Below are 19,504 nucleotides of genomic sequence, written 5' to 3'. Positions count from 1 at the left end.
CAATCTTTCGAAGGGATCCTGGAGAATGCCTTAGGTTAGATGAAGCCTAGCACTCTTTTTGTCATTTATTCACATTTGTAGTGCGCCATTGCATCGGAATGCATTAAAACATTATAAGCGTTAAGGCGGCCAGGCCTACTGCGTAAAGCCGTATCGCAGGGATGATTCGTAATTGGATTGAGTTTGAGCATTGAGTGTTCGAACAACAACACAAATCTGAATCGACAGGGGAGGAAGAAGCGTGGGGACACACCACCATACGCTCCGAGATTTGGTTGTAGTCGTTCGTTGGGAGCACCATGCTAAGAAGGTTTGGTACTCCGGGACCCTCTGGGATGGGACATTGTACTTCCACGAATGCCCTGGACACTATATGCCGTGTCTCCACATCTCGTTCGAATTTCCGAAGATCCCTTTTCTAAAATTTAAAAGTCATATCTCCAGTTAGTTTTTAAAAGGAAGCAAGAGACACCCTGACCTCTTCGTTAAAATCCCAACAGCGGTCAGTATGATTCCATATCAATCCGTACGTATTTCATTGGAGTTTTTCGAAGGTTCGAGACGGAATTAACTTGAGAATAACATTTTTTTACATTGAATAATAACCTAGAAATGTCAGTCCTTGTTATTGCAAAATCATCGACTCTATAGTTTTTTTTAAAGGTTCTATAATTTAATGCGTACAACGCAGCTGGCTACTTTTGTGGCTAAGTTGTTGAACGGTGAAGTCGACTCTCCGAATCTGCTCTCTCTTATCAACTTCCGCACACCACAAAGAACACTTCGTGACTCAACGCTACTAACCCACAGATTCCATCGTATAGCCTATGGTTTCAACGAACCAGTTTCCAGCATGGTCCGAGCCTTCACAGCAGTAGAAGATTTGTTTGAATTTGGTGAATCTTCTGTCCGTTTTCGTGATAAAATCAACCGTACTCAAACTTTTATTCATTATGACAAACATTGTCAGATGAATGTAAATAAACAATTAAACAATTAATCTAACACAAACGCAGCCAGTCCGATGAAAGCATGATGGAAAGTCTTGTGATTAGATTATGCCCCAAGCACTTTTCTTGTCATTATTGATAATTGCAGTACATCCGAGAAAAAAATTATAAATAATATTACAATTTTAGCAAATATTAAAACGAAAAAAGTGCGGAGCAGAATTCATAAACGTAAACACGCGCGCGCTCGATCTCCGTTTTTTAAAGGTCCTATATGAACACATTTGTTATGATGGTGTGAGTTCATAGCATTATTCTTTCGATTTTATCACTGAGCACTCAACATTTTTTTGAGGGAACGACTCTGAATTTTGGGTGTATAAGCGGTATACGCACTTCGGAAGAAACCGGTCAAGAAAAAAATCAAATGGGCAGCAGCAGCAGCGCAAGCGAGTCAGAGAGGGTGAAGAAAAGCCCAAGAAATTGCTCCCTCTCTTTGTTCTGCTGTTCGTAAAGCTGTTTCTCGACCCCTTTCCTTCCGATCTGCATACTAGCCTATAAACATATTATATACAATACCGTCAGTGGGGGTGACATTGGGTCTGGGGGGTGAGATTGAGTCAAAGTATTTTTTACGGATTTTACCATTTCTCAGGTACTTCTCAATAAAACTAAATTATGTTAAAAAGGTTGTGCAAGGGACATCTTAAGATGACTTTTCTGAAAAAAATCTCGTTCCTAGATCAAAATCTGTCATTTTAGTAGCTGTCTAAAGTTGAGGTACAATTTTGGCCAAAAATGACCTCTCGAAAAATCAACTTTTTAAATTTTTTGTTGGAATTGATCAAAAAGTACCCAAATGTTTGAAAATCTCTACTTCAAATATTTTAGCATGTCAATACGATTCCCTCGAACAAGAAACACTGTTGGATGACTTGTTTTTACTATATCTTTGTATTTGAGCATCATTTTAGTTACATTTGACCCAATGTCACCCCCTCAAAGGGGTGTTATTTTCCCGAGGCCATCGAATAATCGTGTCTGGACTGCATTCGCACATTTTATTGTAAAATAAGTTTGTAGTTTTTTTCTCGTGAAATCAACTATGACTTAACATTATTCTTGGAAAGCTATTATTTACAAATTAAAGCAAAAAAGCTGAAATCGATAAAGGAGAAAACTAAATTAAACATGTTTAACGATTAATGGAAAATTAAACAAGTAAAATACTTTATCTCAGGCTCAAGTTCTACTTACCTTCTACATTCACAGATCCCTTGGGACTTTAAATAACACTCATAACCTAGCTCATAACTCATAACGCTCATAACTTTGATAGGATTTCAGATCTTTATCCTTTTTAAAAATGTAGAACAAATATGATGGGTACTCTTACGAAATTAGGCGAAATCATTTTAAACAAAACTTTTCAAAAACTTTGCTCAGAATTTGAGTTTTTCGAGGGATGTTCGGAAAAAGGTGTTTCAATAGCAAAATTTATATATATATATATGGGTAAGGCTACCAACCGTACGGATTTTCGACCCTCTCCGCGGATTTTAAACAGGCCGGATTTTTTGTACGGAATTTTTCGCATAATACGGATTTGTACGGAATTTTCCCAACTTTAAAAAAAATCATTGCTTGTTTGATTGGGTCAAAGCTTTTGCTAATTAGACATTTTTATTTAACTGTCAGTTTGATTTTAAAGAGATAACTTAGGGTATATGGCCCTATTTTGGACCTACTATGCAAAGCGTCAACATATTTCGCATAGTTCTCAGGAACGGTCTAACTAATTTGGCTCGTTTCAGGATTGTTTTGTGCCTTAATTTATGCTGAACAAAGTGTACTATTGAAAATTTAAAATAATTTAACCATTCCATTGTAATAAGCATTTCAAGTAAAACATTTTTTGGATGCTTTTTGGACTTATTGAATGTATTTTGGAGACATCGCTGAACCTATTTTGGACCTACACTCTGATTGGTTGAAATTTGGACAACTCGAATTGCGGCGTGCGGTGGCAACACGCACACTTGCAGAAACTCGGTTTGATAAACCAAAGGGCCTATCCACGATTATAATTTAGAAAATATTTATTTCAGAAATTAAATAATTATGATGAAACAATGGATTTGAATTTGAAAACGTGTTTTAATCATATTGAATGGAAACTCTTTTTTTTTTTACTGTGAACAGACACGGACCACTGCGACACTTGCGTATCTATTGTAGTATGATATGTTCTCAGGTTTTCTGTTTTGCTGCTATACACAGCCTGCCGAACGATCGTCTTCCGTAGCGCTATTGTTTGAGCGAGACAGTATTTGACAAATTATTCGAGCAGTTGCCCCCTCTCATTCCCCAGACCAATCCCCCAAATGCCATGCCACACGAGCACGAGAGACCGATCCGAGGACGTGGAGATGAGCGAGATTGAGGGGAAATCTCGTTTATTTTTGACCCATCTAGAGATCGTTACCGATCATATAGCCCAATCTTCAGCTCGAATTTTGCCTGAGAGCATGTGACCGAGTCGAAAGTAGCATTTGAAACTCTTCTCTGCGTATTGTTACAGAGTTCTTCAACGCTCAGACTCAGTCGCCAACAGATCGTCCGAGAGATTGGATGGGATGGGTTTTGAGAGGCTTGGGACTTGACAAAGTCAATTCCCGCAGCAGCCGATATCCTCTCGACCGCCACCTACCCCTTTTGCCTCGCCAGATGGGTTTCAAGCCATCGACCTTCCGCTTACAAAGCGAAACCCGTACCACTACACCACGGGAGCTCGGCGAATGGAAACTCACGCATTTTTAGCAGGTCTCTGTCCTATTTACAATTTGCATATTCTTACAACCTAATTGTTCAAGCATTAGAACATAAAAGACAACCCGTTATTACTCGCAATAAAAGAACCTTATCTTAAAATTAAATGAATGACACAGATACATAACAAGTTACAATGAAAAAAGGTTCTAAATTTTACGCAGAGCTGTTGTTCAAATATTATTAAACAATCAAGAAATTTTAAAGGGAGATTATAGCTTGTATCTTGGTGTGAAACTTTCTCATCTGTCATGTTAAACTTTACAGTTGCTTGACAAAAAGTTTAACTACATGTTGCACTTTAAAAACAATGTAATATGGGTAATTCTCCGCCAACTCACACAGCAGTTGCCCCGACCCCTCTTCGATTTGCGTGAAACTTTGTCCTAAGGGGTAACTTTTGTCCCTGATCACGAATCCGAGGTCCGTTTTTTGATATCTCGTGACGGAGGGGCGGTACGACCCCTTCCATTTTTGCACATGCGAAAAAGAGGTGTTTTTCAATAATTTGCAGCCTGAAACGGTGATGAGATAGAAATTTGGTGTCAAAGGGACTTTTATGTAAAATTAGACGCCCGATTTGATGGCGTACTCAGAATTCGAAAAACGTATTTTCATCGAAAAAACACTAAAAGTTTTAAAAATTCTCCCATTTTCCGTTACTCGACTGTAAAAATTTTGGAACATGTCATTTTATGGGAAATTTAATGTACTTTTCGAATCTACATTGTCCCAGAAGGGTCATTTTTCATTTAGAACAAAATTTTCATTTTAAAATTTCGTGTTTTTCTAACTTTGCAGGGTTATTTTTTAGAGTGTAACAGTGTTCTACAAAGTTGTAGAGCAGACAATTACAAAAATTTTGATATATATACATAAGGGGTTTGCTTATAAACATCACAAGTTATCACGATTTTACGAAAAAAAGTTTTGAAAAAGTTGGTCGTCATCGATCATGGCCGTTCATGGTCACCCGCGACAGACACGGACGACGAAACAAAGAGAAACGCAAAAGTAACTTTTTCAAAACTTTTTTCGTAAAATCGCGATAACTTGTGATGTTTATAAGCAAACCCCTTATGTCTATATATCAAAATTTTTGTAATTGTCTGCTCTACAACTTTGTAGAACATTGTTACACTCTAAAAAATAACCCTGCAAAGTTAGAAAAACACGAAATTTTAAAATGAAAATTTTTGTTCTAAATGAAAAAATGACCCTTCTGGGACAATGTAGATTCGAAAAGTACATTAAATTTCCCATAAAATGACATGTTCCAAAATTTTTTACAGTCGAGTAACGGAAAATGGGAGAATTTTTATAACTTTTTTAGTGTTTTTTTCGATGAAAAATACGTTTTTTCGGAATTCTGAGTACGCCATCAAATCGGGCGTCTAAATTAAAAAAAAAGTCGCTTTGACACCAAATTTCTATCTCATCACCGTTTCAGGCTGCAAATTATTGAAAAACACCTCTTTTTTCGCATGTTCAAAAATGGAAGGGGTCGTACCGCCCCTCCGTCACGAGATATCAAAAAACGGACCTTGGATTCGTGATCAGGGACAAAAGTTACCCCTTAGGACAAAGTTTCACGCAAATCGAAGAGGGGTCGGGGCAACTTTTCCCGATTTCGTGTGAGTTGGTAGAGAATTACCCATATGTATTTGAAAAAAAATCTTTGTTTGACTACCAGGGTGCCTTTGATAGTCATAGTTTGTCTTGTTAAAAGCAGATTTGAGGTTTTCAAACATTATTTTTACTTCAAACTTACCATCAATTAGGTTGCTGATATAATTTTTAAGAAAATCATTTATGTCAATACTTAGTTAATTATGTTTATAAGCTTTTTAATATAATACATATAAATTTTAGGTAATATTGTTAAAAATTCAGAACTTTGCCTGAAATTCGTTGAAACTAGTTTTATTCATTAAATTATGGATTTGTATTACATGTATAACTGAATTTAAATAATGAATCAAACGTTTTCACATTTTATATGAAATTTGTTTTACTGGAAATGCATTTAAATTATGAGATTTTTTAAAATTATGTTTCAAAAACAAATAATATTTAATAATATTAATATTACTTATTTTACCTTTTCCTAGTACCCTTTTCCTAGTAGAAGATTGTCCGATGAATCCGAAAATGCATTCCGTTTTACGATTCAAAATCATGTTCATTGAAAAAAATCATGACATGTTGAGAAGATGAAATAATGCTATTTATCAACATTTTCTTAGTTATAGTTAACATACTTTTAAACTTTTCAAAATTTCATGAAAAGTTCTTCATGAGGTACTTTGAGCACTTTTCTACCCCGGTCATTATGATTCCATACCATTCCGTACGTATTCAATTTTTACTCTTCATTTTGCGGAAAAATATCAAACCTATCAAAGTCACCCCGGCTATATGTCTCAAATCATAAAATTCATAATGTTAACATCGCATTAACCTCTTATGCTTATTTTTTCCGAAGTTTTTTATTTTTCTAGCTGGGTTAATTGTGTTCCTAACATGATTGACACGGTAAAATTTAAAAGTGTAATTTATTATAAACCAACGCTGCCAATAGAGCTTTATGACGTTTTGCGTACACACACTAGCGCACCATTTGATTTTGCTGGCCGGACAAAATTTAACCTCAATCTTTTTCTTGTACGTACACGCAATACATACGCACGTAGATTGCTCTGTTGTGAAAAAAATCGTTATACCTGTATTTTCAAAAATCATACATAGATAAATATGCAAAAATCAGATAAAACTTACAAAAAATATATTATTCATGTGTATATTTCTCTGATTACTTTGCAATACGTCTTAAAAGCCATCACGATCTCCGACACATTTTTGATTTTTTTTTTCTGAACCAAACCAAATTTTGTTTGTTTTCTCGTAAAGATCATTTAAAAGACGTGCAGATGATAATTAAAGCATTTTTTATTTATAATTCGTAAATTGATCGAGAACTAATCGAAAAATTGATTTGTTTACAACTAGCGCTTAGGATCATTTTAAAACTAACTCAAGTTTTTTTTTTTTTAATTTAATTCATACGACTTTTTCAAAAACCCCTTGTAAGCGATGTTGACAGCTCTTGTCACGGTGACAGCTGACGATTTAATGAACTAGACCCTTTAGGTTTTTCAATCGTTTCACCTTCAATTCCAACAGGGTAGCCAGTTTGCATTTTTTGAAGCAAAAATTAAAAATATATGCGGCTAAATTGGTGATAATGATGTTAAGACAAAAATAAATCAACATCAGTTTAAATTTTGGGATACTTTGCAATCGGTCCTAACAATCATCTAAATCTCTAGCATCAATTTGCATTTTTATCGTTTAAAAAACATATTTTCATTGTTTCTGTTAATCATTTGCTTTTTAAAGCTTGGATTTCTTTCAAATAATTACAGTAACGAAATTCAATTCAAAATATTAAATTAAAAATTATCAATTAATTTCAATGTAATATCGAAATATATTCATAAACTAAACTGGCAACACCTTGTTATACATGTGTTGGTGATAGCCTTGAACCGACGGCAAAGTAGGTCCAAAAACTGATCCAATGCGACTGATTTGAAAAAATATTTTGAATTGAGTTTTTTTTGATAATAGAATAGTTATTTCAATGGTTTAGTGACGGAAAACAAGAAAGAATTAAATAAACAACAGTTACATTGCTCGAAAACCGGACGAAATTGCTTGGTGTCAGTGCAAAACAGAAAAAATCATCAAGGTTTCGCGAGCCAAATCTGATAAGCAACGAGGCCGGATTTTTTGGACCTAATCGATGTGCTAGGAAAATGAAAGGAAGTTCGAATGGCGTTGGAAAAAGTGGCTGAAAAAGCGGAAATAATCAAAAATGTTAACATTTTTGGAAGAGGTAAGATACAAAACGATCCTGTCTACACTTTCTGTTGGTTGGATTCAGTGAATTCGTACTTTAAAAGCCTGAACTACCTCGATGAAAAAAATAGGTCCAAAATAGGTACTAGGTCCAAAATAGGGTCATATACCCTACATAACTTTCCTGGTTTTCCTCAGTGCAAACTTGATTGTCCATAATTGTTCTTTTCAAATTCCTTACAAAACTTATTTATCAAATTAAATAAAAGATCAAAAGGCTTTCTAAAGCTTGTGGAAAACCTTCCCTGATAGACTGGAGTCCCGCGGTCGTGCGATTCGAAGCGTGATCTGCTCGATGTCGATTGAGTCCTGCCATTTTCGAGCGATTGTCGTGCGTTTTTCAGCGTTTGCCAAAAACTAGGCAGGCGATGACACAGTTATGACCTTGACAGTTCATTATATATGGGTTGCCATTGCGATGAGTTTTTTTCCGGTGTGACATTGTTTCAATTTTAAAAATGAGTGCAGCTTTGCGGAATACCAACGGGGTACAAACTAAAAAAGTGTCAAACGAAAAAGTGACCAACCACCGGGGGTTGAGTGTAATGGAAGAGGTAAATCAGCGTACAATTTTTGATTACATTTTCCTCAATCAACATTCTCTTTCAGACAAAATCAAAACATGCAACTTTTGTCACCGAAGACAAATTCTGAGTAGTCTGAGATCTTGAAGGCACGCCTCTGCACTTATAACGCCTATTATAATGTTGACAATTAATTGTTTAATTTATGATGAGAAATAAAAAAAATGCTGTTGTAAAATGTAAATGTATATCTGTTTTGTAAACATCTAATTATCGCAAAAATTCGAAAATCGAACGTCAGACAATGGCAGGACAATCTGAATAACAAAGTCACCCGAAAACGGCCCGTCAACGTCGATTTTCTCAAACGTCGATTTCGACGATCGTCGAAAAAAGTGTTGCAAATACGCACGAAAAGGGCCCGAATTCCGTCGGACAAACCGTCGGCATTCGGGCCGTTTTGTCGAGCCGTCGGCCGGATTTCACTATGGTACATTGGGTGGCCAAGTTTCAAAAAAGTGACCTTCTCCAAATATTTTTTGGTATTTTTTTCTCGAAAGTAAACATTCTAACTAAGAAAAATCCAAATTTTCAAAGCTCTAAGTTTGTTCATTACGGAGATACGCAAGCTGAAAGTCAAAAAATGGAGTAAAAAACTAGCGTTTTTCGTAAAAAGGCTGATTGTTTAATTTTAACATAGCTCAGCATTTTAAATATTTTATTAGGACAATTATACATCGTTGGAAAGGTAATGAGATAAGCTTAAAAAATGTTAATAGATAAAATGTTGTTTGCAAACCAAAAACTGAAGTTTTCATCGAATAACTGGAGCATTTTTTTGTCAAAACTTATTTTTTTGTGTTTGTTAATCGAGTACTTTTTTTGCTAACCGATGCTAAACATGAAACTAAGATCACTTGAAAGATTGGATCATAATCTAACATTGCTGAAATTTCCAGCCTGCGATTTTTTGCGTTTTCGGAGATATGCCATTTTGAACATTTACGTTTTATCAAAATTTGCTGCAATCTACATATGCGCCCGTTTATTTCACTTGCTTTGCTACCTACTCCGTGGGCATCGTCGCTTCAAAAATCAATACCTGGTTTCAAGAAGTTCGAAATCACTTTATTGGAATTTTCTGTTGCCTATATTTAAAATTGAGTAACTTAGTCAAAATAAGGTATTCGTACCGAAGTTTCTCAAGCGAAACTGGAGAATCTCAGTTTGATACCGAAAAAAGTATTCAGCAAAATATTGACTTAGCATGATGAATTTCTGCGATCAATCCATGAAACTGATCCACATTTAAGTTCTATGTTGGTTAGTACAAAACATCATAAAAAGTACCTTTAACATATCCTAAAGCCGTCAGAAACTCTAAAATCAAATGAATTTCCATGAACAAGAACATTAGGATTATTAAGAATATGTTTTGTATTTTATCGTTTTACTTCATAATTAATATTTTAAATAAAATTAATTTTTCTGTTATTTGATTTAACAATTAAAATTTTCGCAATTTATGCCCGTAAGGGTGCCCCCGTAATGGGTCTCAAATTACATGGCATGGACTCACAAAAAGAAACACACAGCAGTAAATAATAAATATTTGACTTAAAATGAATTTATTACGCTAAACAAAATTTTGTTGGAGGGGAGGAGGGGAGGGGGGGAGGGGTGAAAGAAAGAGGAGGGAGGGGTTGTGTCCTTAAAGTGGCGATGTATTAGCTTATCCACAATTTAATAATATAAACTTGCAATACAATGTATACGCAATTCTGTCGTACTTGCAAATATATGAAAAGACTATTTATTATAAACAATCAACTATTGAAAAACATGAAAAGTCATAAAAATCGACGTATATCATTTTAATACCATACAATTACCCAAATTTGTATGAAAAAAAACATTTAAAAAGCAAAAAAATAATTTGGCCGCCTGTTTGTATGGAGATGGCCCATAGTGCGTTGTCGGCCCTGTCCTAGAGATCCTAAATAGGGAGACTGGACGAAGTGAGTCTCCCTATTTAGGGTCTCTACCCTGTCCGTCTGTCAGGGTTGTGATGTGCTTGTATTTAAAGGACCTTTCCAATAAAATCTCTAGAAATGTTTTCGTGAAAACACTGACAACGATATTATTCGTAAAAGCAAACTTGATATTTCGTAAGCTTTTGAACGTTTGACAAAAATATTTCTATTTCTAAAATTCCAAATTTATCTAAATAATTCCTTGACATTTTTTGTTATAAACGGTGTATGCATTTCGGAAGGAATCGGTCAAGAAAAATTTCAAATGGGCAGCAGCGGCAGCGGAAGCAAGCCAGAGAGGGTGAAGAAAAGCCCCAAGAAAACGCTTCCCCTCCTTTGCTCTGCTGTTCGTAAAGCTGTTTCTTGACCCCTTTCCTTCCGATCTCCATACTAGCCTATACCATAGTGTCATGTCGGTAAAGTATACGGATTTTTGCTCAACAAGAGTTGGTAGCCTTATATATGGGCATTACAAGCAATATTTTACCGTTGATTTAATAGTCACGATTTATTCATCTTATAGCGATTCACAATGGTTTCCTTACTTAAAGTATATTTGTTAAAGATATTCACATTTATGGCCCTACAGCTTAATTCGAGATTGCAACGAAGCCCTACCTTTAGTACATATGAGGATCAATTCTTAAAATCAACTTAATAATTTACAAAACACAGACACAAATACTTAGCCAAATCACACCAGCTGAGCTATTCAGCAGTATTCCTATATGACTACATTGGGTATAACTCCCGCGCCCACACCGCCTCCATGATGACGCATCGGTGCTACAAAAGTCCATGTATCCGTTTTCGGGTCATAAACCTGAAAAAACAACGACATTGAATCAATTTAATAGTTTCCGATGGTCCAATAAACCTTCCAACTTGTGGCATTTTTGGCGAATCATACTTTAATAACACTGATTACTTACTTCTACTGTAGATAAATTCGATTCTCCATCGTATCCTCCAATAGCCCAAAGTTTACCTACACAGAAATAATGAAACTTGAATTCTCGAATAATACAGACAATATTTATTTATTTATTTATTTATTAAAAATCATCCGACCACATGGTCGCCATAGCATACCCATGTTGGCGGCCAAAGCAACTCTGCTGCGTTTCACGTTCATCGGAGCTATAAGCTGCCACTGATCGTTTTCTGGAGTGTAAACTTCAACCGATCGTAGGAAACAGCTACCATCGTATCCTGCAAAAAGGAAGCAAATATTATATTCTTGTTTCTCTGAAGCAGACCAACCGCAAAGCTACCTCCACACGCGTACAGCTTTCCGTTGAGAGTTGCAACACCAAGGCGACACCGTCGGCTTAACATAGAACGAACCTGCAGGTGAAAGTAAGAAGTTATAATAAAAGCAATTTTGTCACAAATTTTACAATTACCTTGGTCCATGTGTTGTTCGCTACGTCATATCGTTCCACAGAATCAAAAATTGACAGTCCATCATGTCCACCTTTAAACAAATAATTTGTTAAAATATCAATCACAAAAATTACAAAAAAACGGAGCTATTACCTAACGCATAGACATACCCACCAAGTGGAGCTACCCCGCCTGAAAAAAATAGAACTTTTGTAAATTATTTTTAACATGTATAAATACCCTTGGCCCTCACCTGCAGACCGGTATTTCATCATGGGTGCAACTGTCGTCCACGAGTCCGTTTTTGGAGAGTAGCATTCAACCTAAGTTGCAAAGAATTGAAAAAAAGAGACAAAATGCAATAGCCGTTTTATGCATAATTAGGGTAGGGTAGTCATCAATGAGACACGTTTGGTTTTCAACTTTAAACGATTTTTGTATTTTTTTTTTTTTCATCAGCTTTTTGTTGCATTTTCTTTCTTTTAATGTGTTCTAACATTGACCAAAATATGAGATCGATTCGATCTGTACAGCCAGAGCTATTCAACTATCTCGCACTTGACAGGAACAATGAGACAGCTGGGGAACAATGAGACACTCTACGAAAATCAATACTTTTCTACAAAACATCATATTTTTGTAATGTTCCAATGCAGGTGACTTGCCTTGAACATTTTAAAGCAATTTTGCCAACATTTAACATTAATTAATAAAAGTTACATCAATAAATATGCCAAAAATCACTTCCAATTCATGTTTTGAAAGTTTTCAAATGATTTTAGAAAAGTTTAATGAAGCAAAATCATTGAGTGTCTCATCATAGACTAATTAAAGACTAAACACTCAGAACATTTTTTTCAAAAAAATATAACTTATAAGCTGTGAACCGCGTGAACCCACGTTGTACCGCATCGGCTCGCCCCCCGTATGACAGATTTTCTTGGCCGCACTGTTATTTTCGATTTTGCTTTGCGCTGATTTGCGCGCGTAAAACGAGTTTGTTTATGTTTTTATTTTGGCAAATCTGTTGACGGGTGGAATTTTTTTTGCCAACTTCTGCTTATAATTTCGTAAAATTAATTATCAGCATCACGCCTTCAAGCAATCGTTTTGAAACCGGTGCAGGTTGTTGGAGTTGGAGTGCACCAGGAGACATGACTGTGTCAGTCAGTTAGGTTCGCGGCTTTTCATCCAGCAGGTGCCCAACATAAAGAAAGTTACGTCGCTGGAGTGAAAGAGTGAGAAAAGATTCTTGATGAACATTTGTGTTGTTTCCAAAACAATTGTTACTTTTAGGTTCACCATTTCGTCACGCTGTTATCATCCACAAAAATCAAGTGTAAAATAGCTATCACAAGAGGCGGGCAAAAGGCCACCGTCCGCAAGAAAAGGAAGTACAAGGTGGTACAAGTTGGTACGCCCGGCCGCCAAATCCAAGATCCATTTTGTGCAAACCGCTGTGGAAACAGGAAGGTCTGTGCGCACCGTCTGGACGCCAGCAACTTTGCCTGGGCTTCGGAGGGATGCACGCTAGGCACGTCGTGATCGATGCCGCGCCGTTTCATCAGTGGTACGAGAACCACTACCTGCAGTCGCAGGACAAGAAACGTGACCTGAAGGCCAGCTAGGAGGATGTGTTAGCCAAAAGGACAGGAAGCATCTGCTTAAGAAGTACGCCAAGCGTCAGAAGACTAACAAGATCGATTCCGCCCAGGAGTAGTAGTTCAACGCTAGACGTCTGCTGGCCGTCATCGCTTCCCGACCTGGACAGATTGGCCGTGCCGATGATCCTGATGCTGTTCTGGGCTGCGCGGGCGATGGATCAGCGAAGAGAAGCGGAAGGAGGACATCTTGTGTACACGAGGAGCAGGTTCGGGAACTCCGATCGCTACAATCTTAGGGAAAAGCAAGTCAAACCAAAAGTATTTGTGAACCAAAATGTGAAGAATCTCAATGGTCGAATAAATTTAGTTAGAATGCAATCAAATACTACAGTCATCCCACATATTCGGAACGGTTTCCAGATCGGCCAATGTTCAAAAATCATAGCAAATTGATAATTGAACTTAATGTTTCGCTTTTACCTTCATTTGAAAGCTTTTCTTGCGATATTTCGAATGCACTATCGAACATCTGCAAATTTTAACTTTTATATGAAGTTTTTGAAGAATTACTTTGACCCTTGAAATCCACAAATTCAGAACACTTTTTTTTACGAATGTAAACAAACTTATGACCTCTCCAGGAGTACATATTTACTACCAAATAATGACTTCACACACTGAAACCAATGAAACTCAAGCTCAGTGATGTTTTATACATGGTTTGATAACTTTTTTTGTGAAAATATCAGTTAAATTCATGTGTTGCACAATTGTGGGAGGCACAATAACATCCCACAATTATGAAACAGGCCATTTGGAGGCAGTGTTTTGCTGCTGTGGACAAAATAGTCTTGGAATGAAGTTTTTGTTCAAAAAGTCCTACTTTTACTAGTGAAATAGCAAGATAATGTCCAAATGAAGGTTCTAAAAATAGTAAGGTCGACAGAAAAGCTACTTTTGGCATGCTATTGACAAATTATCATAAAAGTGTTCCGAATTTGTGGGTGTTCCGAATATGTAGGATGACTGTATGCAATACTTTTAAATTCAGGCACAGTTCTGAAAGAAATCCATTCAATAGATGATGTGTTAAAATGTATGAAATAAAATTTGAAAATAATTCGTTATTTTATTACAAAAGTGAGCCAGCTCGCTCGCACGCGAGTTTCGACCTCCGGTATTATTTAGTCGTGACTTGTCGAAGACCAACTCGCTCGTCTAAATGTTGATGGCTTTGGAGACGATTAAGAAAAATTTCTTGATCGGAATCGCCGGGGGTCATTCTTTCTTCTTCTTTCGTTCACCTCCGGGTATGCGCTGATTTATTTCGCCAGATTCCTCGCAATTGGCCCTTTTCGGCGCTTATTCCGCCAGCCTGTCTAGATCTGTCCGAGTCGGATAGGGTTTGCGTCTGTATAATTAACTCCGGCACCTATCGGTTCAATTATGTTCGATTTAACTGACAGGTCCGGTACGATACCGGTAGTTATCACCGTTATCACGCTTACCGCCATCGCGGTCAGTCTCGACTTGATTCCTTTTGCTTCCGGTGGTTGGATGACCTAGGAGATGTTACATGACATGATCCGGCAACTGCTGATCAATCCGAAACCGATGCGTAAGTGGCCAATCGTTCCATCAGTGAATTGAGGTGAAAATGAACGGAAATTAAATGTAAATTGTGAAGAAAACTTCATGGCCATAACCCGGACCATACCGGACGGCGGCTAAGTTGTCGGTCGTTCCGGTTCTCTGATTCTACTTGGATGGCTAAATTACCCTCCCATAAAACGAATGTATGTGTTTGTAAAGATTCAAGAATCAAAACAAAAAGAAAAAAAGAAACGTCAGAAAATCATCAGTGTAGCCAGTTTCTGACATTTTGATCTGTCATTTTTGACAGTGAACCGGCCATGCCGAGGGGTCATAAAAAGGTTGAGTCATGGTTCAGATCCCACTGTGTAGTCTTTTATTAGTCTATGGTCTCATTGTTACCCATGGGCTGAAATTAGTGAAGAACATTGAGACAGCCCTGGATTCTGGGTACATTCTAAATTTTGGGTCAAACCTTATAAAAGCCCACCTCATTCCCTGTGGAACGTCGAAAGAAATTTGAAGAAATGTTGGTTTTGGTGTTAATGGCAGACTACGGGTGAAAAAGTTATGTTTGTCCATAATTGACTTTTACACCCCAGAATCAAACATCTCATTGATGACTACTCTGAATTTCATAGAATGGGACACTCATAATTACCGTGCTCAAGCTAGTAACTCCGTCATATCCTCCGCACACATACACCAAGTCATCAAGCCCAGCCACTCCGACGGCACTACGCTTGCATCGCATTGCCTTCCCTGAAAACAAAAATTATTTATTTTAAAAACGCAAATTAAATTTACTGCAACATCCTTATAACCTTGGCTCCACTTTTTCTGCATGGGATCGTACACTTCAACAGTAGACAATCTGTAAAATTGTATTAAATTATAGTACAATATCCAGGTTTTTAAGCGAAGATGGCGTTTGAATGGTGAACATCCGAAATGTCAAAATCACGCAGTGGTACCATTATTCCGAAAAAGTGTGCCATGGCATGACAGCCACATTTGTTTTCTAATGTTGGTGCTACTGCGCGACTTTGACATTTTGGCTGTTTGCCATTCGAACGCCATCTTTGCTTAAAAACCTGGATAGCTCACCCGCTTGACAGCCGATTTGACTCACCGCTCTGTTCCGTTAAATCCTCCGAATGCATACAGCTTGCCATCCATCACAGCTACTCCTACCCTGGATCGTAACATTGACATTGCCTCTCCCATTTTCCACTCTTTGGTGATAGGATCGTAGATTTCCACTGTGCTTACCGATTCACCATTTTTGGTCAATCCTGTAAATAGTTTTGAGGGGGAAAATGTTTCAAAACTACAACATTTTAAAACGTTCAATTGTTTAATAGAACTATAGTTTAAGAAAAAAATGCGTCGGCGGCGTCGGTCCTTTTTGGATAGCTGGAGCTGTAATCGAATTCACTAAATCTTCAGCAGCCGGAATCGAAGTTTGAGTCGACTAATTATGTATTAAAATTTGGAAGTAGTTTTTGGAATCGGAGTCGAGTCTTTTTTAGTAGCTGGAGAGTAGCAGTATCAGAAGCCGGAGTCAATGTAGGAGTCAGCTAGGCCCCAAAAATTCTATGCATTTATATGGACTGGATTTTCAATATGGAATCAACTTTGTACGGGAGTCATTATTGGAGGTGGTATATCATAAAGCTGGAGTCGGAATCACATTTTTATCAAAAGCCGGAGTCGATGTCGCTACAAAAGCTACCCGACAAAATCAAGAACCTACCTCCTACGGCGTATATTTGCCCCACGACATAATCACAGCAGCGCGGCCTGGTTCGGCAAGCCGACACGAGTGCCCTGCGCTCCGGCATCAGGTGAAAATCGCGAGCCTCGTCCAGCAAATCCCGACATTTGTGCGAAGTCCGTATAAGCTCTTCGGTGGCGACATTATCTGCTAGAAACTGGGGCGGCAACAGGGGCAAACGTACGTTTGCCAGAATGTTTGGCAAATATCCAGAGCGAGTCTCTTGGTCTACTTTAACCCACTTCATACAGGCTTCAAAAATGCGCTCTTCGGAATCGTTGAGCTCGTCACGCCGCACAATGTCGATAAGCTCCTCAAATTTGAGCGCGAGAAACTCGTCCGAAGTGGCAACCTTGGAAAAATACTGATGAATGTAGCGGTCGGCCGAGGTCATCAATTGGGAGCAGCCAAGGGTATCGGCAAAGTGTCGTATTCCGAGTACGTTTTGCGGATGGAATCTAAAAAATAAGAAAACAATTTTATATGTATTCTTCTTTTCTATGTGGCATGTCTCCTGGTCATAAATTCCAACCGAAACACATGACCGAGGCACATCCATCCTCTCTTTCGATAGTTTTGCACCTCCCAAATCATAGATCTCCATTTTATAACCGATCTTTGCCAGTGACCCTATAGAGTTATCTAAGACCGATCTCACGCACACTAGAACGCCATTTGTTTTTGCTGGCGGGTACAAATTTTAACCTAAAAACCCTTCGTATACAAACACGCAATACATGCGCACGTAGATAACTCTATTGTTCTTCAGTTTCCTGGTCTCCATCTTCATTTAAACTTAGCTTGTTGCGATGTTCCGTTGACCAAACCGTGACAAGTTGACCTTCTTGTAGAACTTCCACGTTTCGTTCCAATCAACACACCTGCACAACTCCGGCAGAATATCCATCTTCTTACTTGCACTTCTTCAGCGTTAACTTTCGTACCATATGGTAGCCAAAATACCAACTCACCTGCTCTTCAGGAAATCCGCACACGCGTCACGGACTTTACTTAGCTGCAGAAAGGATGCTCCAACCATAAGACCTTGAACGTTTTGGTTGTCGATTTTGACCACCCCGCTGTAGGCAAAATTTATCAAACTTTCTAAAGCACTGAGAAACGGAAAAAGGGTTTAATTGTAAAATAACATATTATTATGAAAGTAGAATACTTACTGTGGCTCAATTTCTTTCATTGTGATTTCTTTGATCCTGCTTTCAGCCATGTTGTGAGTAAACATTGCATAAAAGTAAGGAATTGTAGCTGCCAACACAATTCGGTGGGCGGAGAAGGAATGATTATCAACCTATTGGAATTAATATTAACATTAAATGTATTGCTTAATTTTTTTTTTAACTAGGCATAAGTTTATTTTGCTATTTAAATTTTAGAGGAATTTCCTCTGCAAACTTGAGCTGTTATTCAAATACTGCTTTTTTAACGTGGAGGTACCCCATATAATAAAACAAACCTGAGTTTATTAATACAATACTAAAACAATTAATATTCACATTCTCACCTTCAGAGTAACATCACACAGTTTTCCCTGACGTCGGATCTCCTTCATCAAAGGAAAACTTTCCGCAAATAGACTGTCCTGCTTGAACAGGACATAATTTTCCTCCGGAGATACATCGCAAGCAGTGTCCATTGCTGTAGGCTCGAAAATATCTAACTCTCCTTGATTTTACTCCATACAAAAGCCAGAAATTGTCATTGCTCAACTAAATTTATTCACAATCGATCTTTGAAAGTTTCAGCCAAACATGACGGCCAAGGTGACAGAGCACGAGCACTGAAAAAACTTGGCGCGTTTGCTTTACGTAATGCTACACTTCTATATCTCACCCGCATAATCAAAAACCATCGGGGGAATAGTCCAAACTATATTACTACTAAAAGAGATGTAGTTACCACATACTTAACCATTATCATATAGTTACGGCACTATACAAAACCATAACGAAACTGATCGTCAAATGATGACGTTTTTATTGAAGTAAATCTAATGATTCTAACTATTTTTGAACTATTTGGGGTACAATAACCTTACACTAAACAGTTCGGATTGTTTAGACAACGTGACTCAACGAAAAAATGTACAAGTCCAAATAGTTCAAACAATTTATCAACTTTATTGAGAACAATATAGCAAAATTCCACAGATTTTAGATTTTTATAGTCAGAACCTGTAAGAACTAAAAACCTACTATAAATGCTATAGTAGAACACAATTGATGGCACATTTTTTTCGATAAGTTTGTATAATCCAAATAATTTGTCAACTTACATGAAGTAAAATTACTATACACCATACTATTTTGAATTAAAAATTTCTATAAGTCCAAATAGTTCAAACAATATTTCAACAGTATGGAGTACAATTACAGTTTGTTATATAATCCAACTATATGTTAAACGATTGGTACAAAAATTTCAACTTTTATCAAGTAAATTGATCACAGTCGATTCCTCTGGATGATAGAGAACCTTCAACACCCCACTTCTCCTCAGATTATCAGAAAACTCCTCAAAAGAAGAAAATGTTACGAGGGCTCATGAAATTGACTTTCACTATTCCAGAAAAAGTAGGCATGCTGTTCTTACCATACACCAAAAATATGTGTACTACATGGTGGACTATTACTGTTCACTATAAAATGAGTCAATTGTTTGGACTACTTGGACTTATCGAAAAATACTTGCCCCGAGCTTGCTCCTTCTAACACAACATGTCACCAAAACCACTGAAAAACCACCAACAGATATAGATCAATCGGATAAGGCGGCAGCAGTTCGGCAGCAACGTAAATAACATCACATATAATGGCGGTAAACATTCACCAACTATCGATAGAACTTAAAATCAAATTTGATTATATCCGAA

General features: G+C 37.2%; 1 protein-coding gene and 3 long non-coding RNA genes across 4 annotated transcripts; 2 read left to right on the top strand and 2 right to left on the bottom strand.

Moving 5' to 3' along the window:
• Positions 1-2,597: 2,597 nt before the first annotated feature.
• On the bottom strand, positions 2,598-8,330 carry LOC119767321. Its single transcript, XR_005277454.1, has 2 exons — positions 7,811-8,330; positions 2,598-2,667 (listed from the first exon to the last, which is right to left on the bottom strand). It is a non-coding gene; the product is annotated as an uncharacterized LOC119767321 (long non-coding RNA).
• On the top strand, positions 8,215-8,537 carry LOC119767322. The gene is made up of 2 exons (XR_005277455.1): positions 8,215-8,254; positions 8,310-8,537. It is a non-coding gene; the product is annotated as an uncharacterized LOC119767322 (long non-coding RNA).
• A 2,201-nt stretch (positions 8,538-10,738) lies between these two features.
• On the bottom strand, positions 10,739-18,416 carry LOC6045831 (kelch-like protein 18). Its single transcript, XM_001863088.2, has 14 exons — positions 18,137-18,416; positions 17,793-17,923; positions 17,589-17,729; positions 16,597-17,075; positions 15,973-16,135; positions 15,665-15,714; positions 15,502-15,602; positions 11,897-11,966; positions 11,797-11,835; positions 11,664-11,734; positions 11,532-11,604; positions 11,350-11,469; positions 11,190-11,245; positions 10,739-11,080 (listed from the first exon to the last, which is right to left on the bottom strand). The coding sequence occupies exons 1-14, from the start codon at positions 18,266-18,268 to the stop codon at positions 10,982-10,984; spliced, it is 1,725 nt and encodes a 574-aa protein (XP_001863123.1). The 5' UTR covers positions 18,269-18,416; the 3' UTR covers positions 10,739-10,981.
• LOC119767202 lies at positions 12,463-13,625 on the top strand. The gene is made up of 2 exons (XR_005277389.1): positions 12,463-12,881; positions 12,940-13,625. It is a non-coding gene; the product is annotated as an uncharacterized LOC119767202 (long non-coding RNA).
• Positions 18,417-19,504: the final 1,088 nt, after the last annotated feature.

This window comes from Culex quinquefasciatus, chromosome 2 (assembly GCF_015732765.1).
Source record: "Culex quinquefasciatus strain JHB chromosome 2, VPISU_Cqui_1.0_pri_paternal, whole genome shotgun sequence".
NCBI lineage: Eukaryota > Metazoa > Arthropoda > Insecta > Diptera > Culicidae > Culex > Culex quinquefasciatus.
The sequence above is the reverse complement of the archived record's forward strand: the minus strand, read 5'-3'. Positions and strand labels throughout refer to the sequence as shown.

Coding starts and splice junctions, on each gene's coding strand:
- LOC6045831 (XM_001863088.2), bottom strand. CDS start 18,268: ATGGACACTGCTTGCGATGTATCTCCGGAGGAAAATTATGTCCTGTTC. Junction 11,735..11,796: donor TGGGTATGTCTATGCGTTAG/GTAATAGCTCCG, acceptor ATTTGTTTAAAG/GTGGACATGATGGACTGTCA. Junction 11,470..11,531: donor AAAGCTGTACGCGTGTGGAG/GTAGCTTTGCGG, acceptor TCCTTTTTGCAG/GATACGATGGTAGCTGTTTC.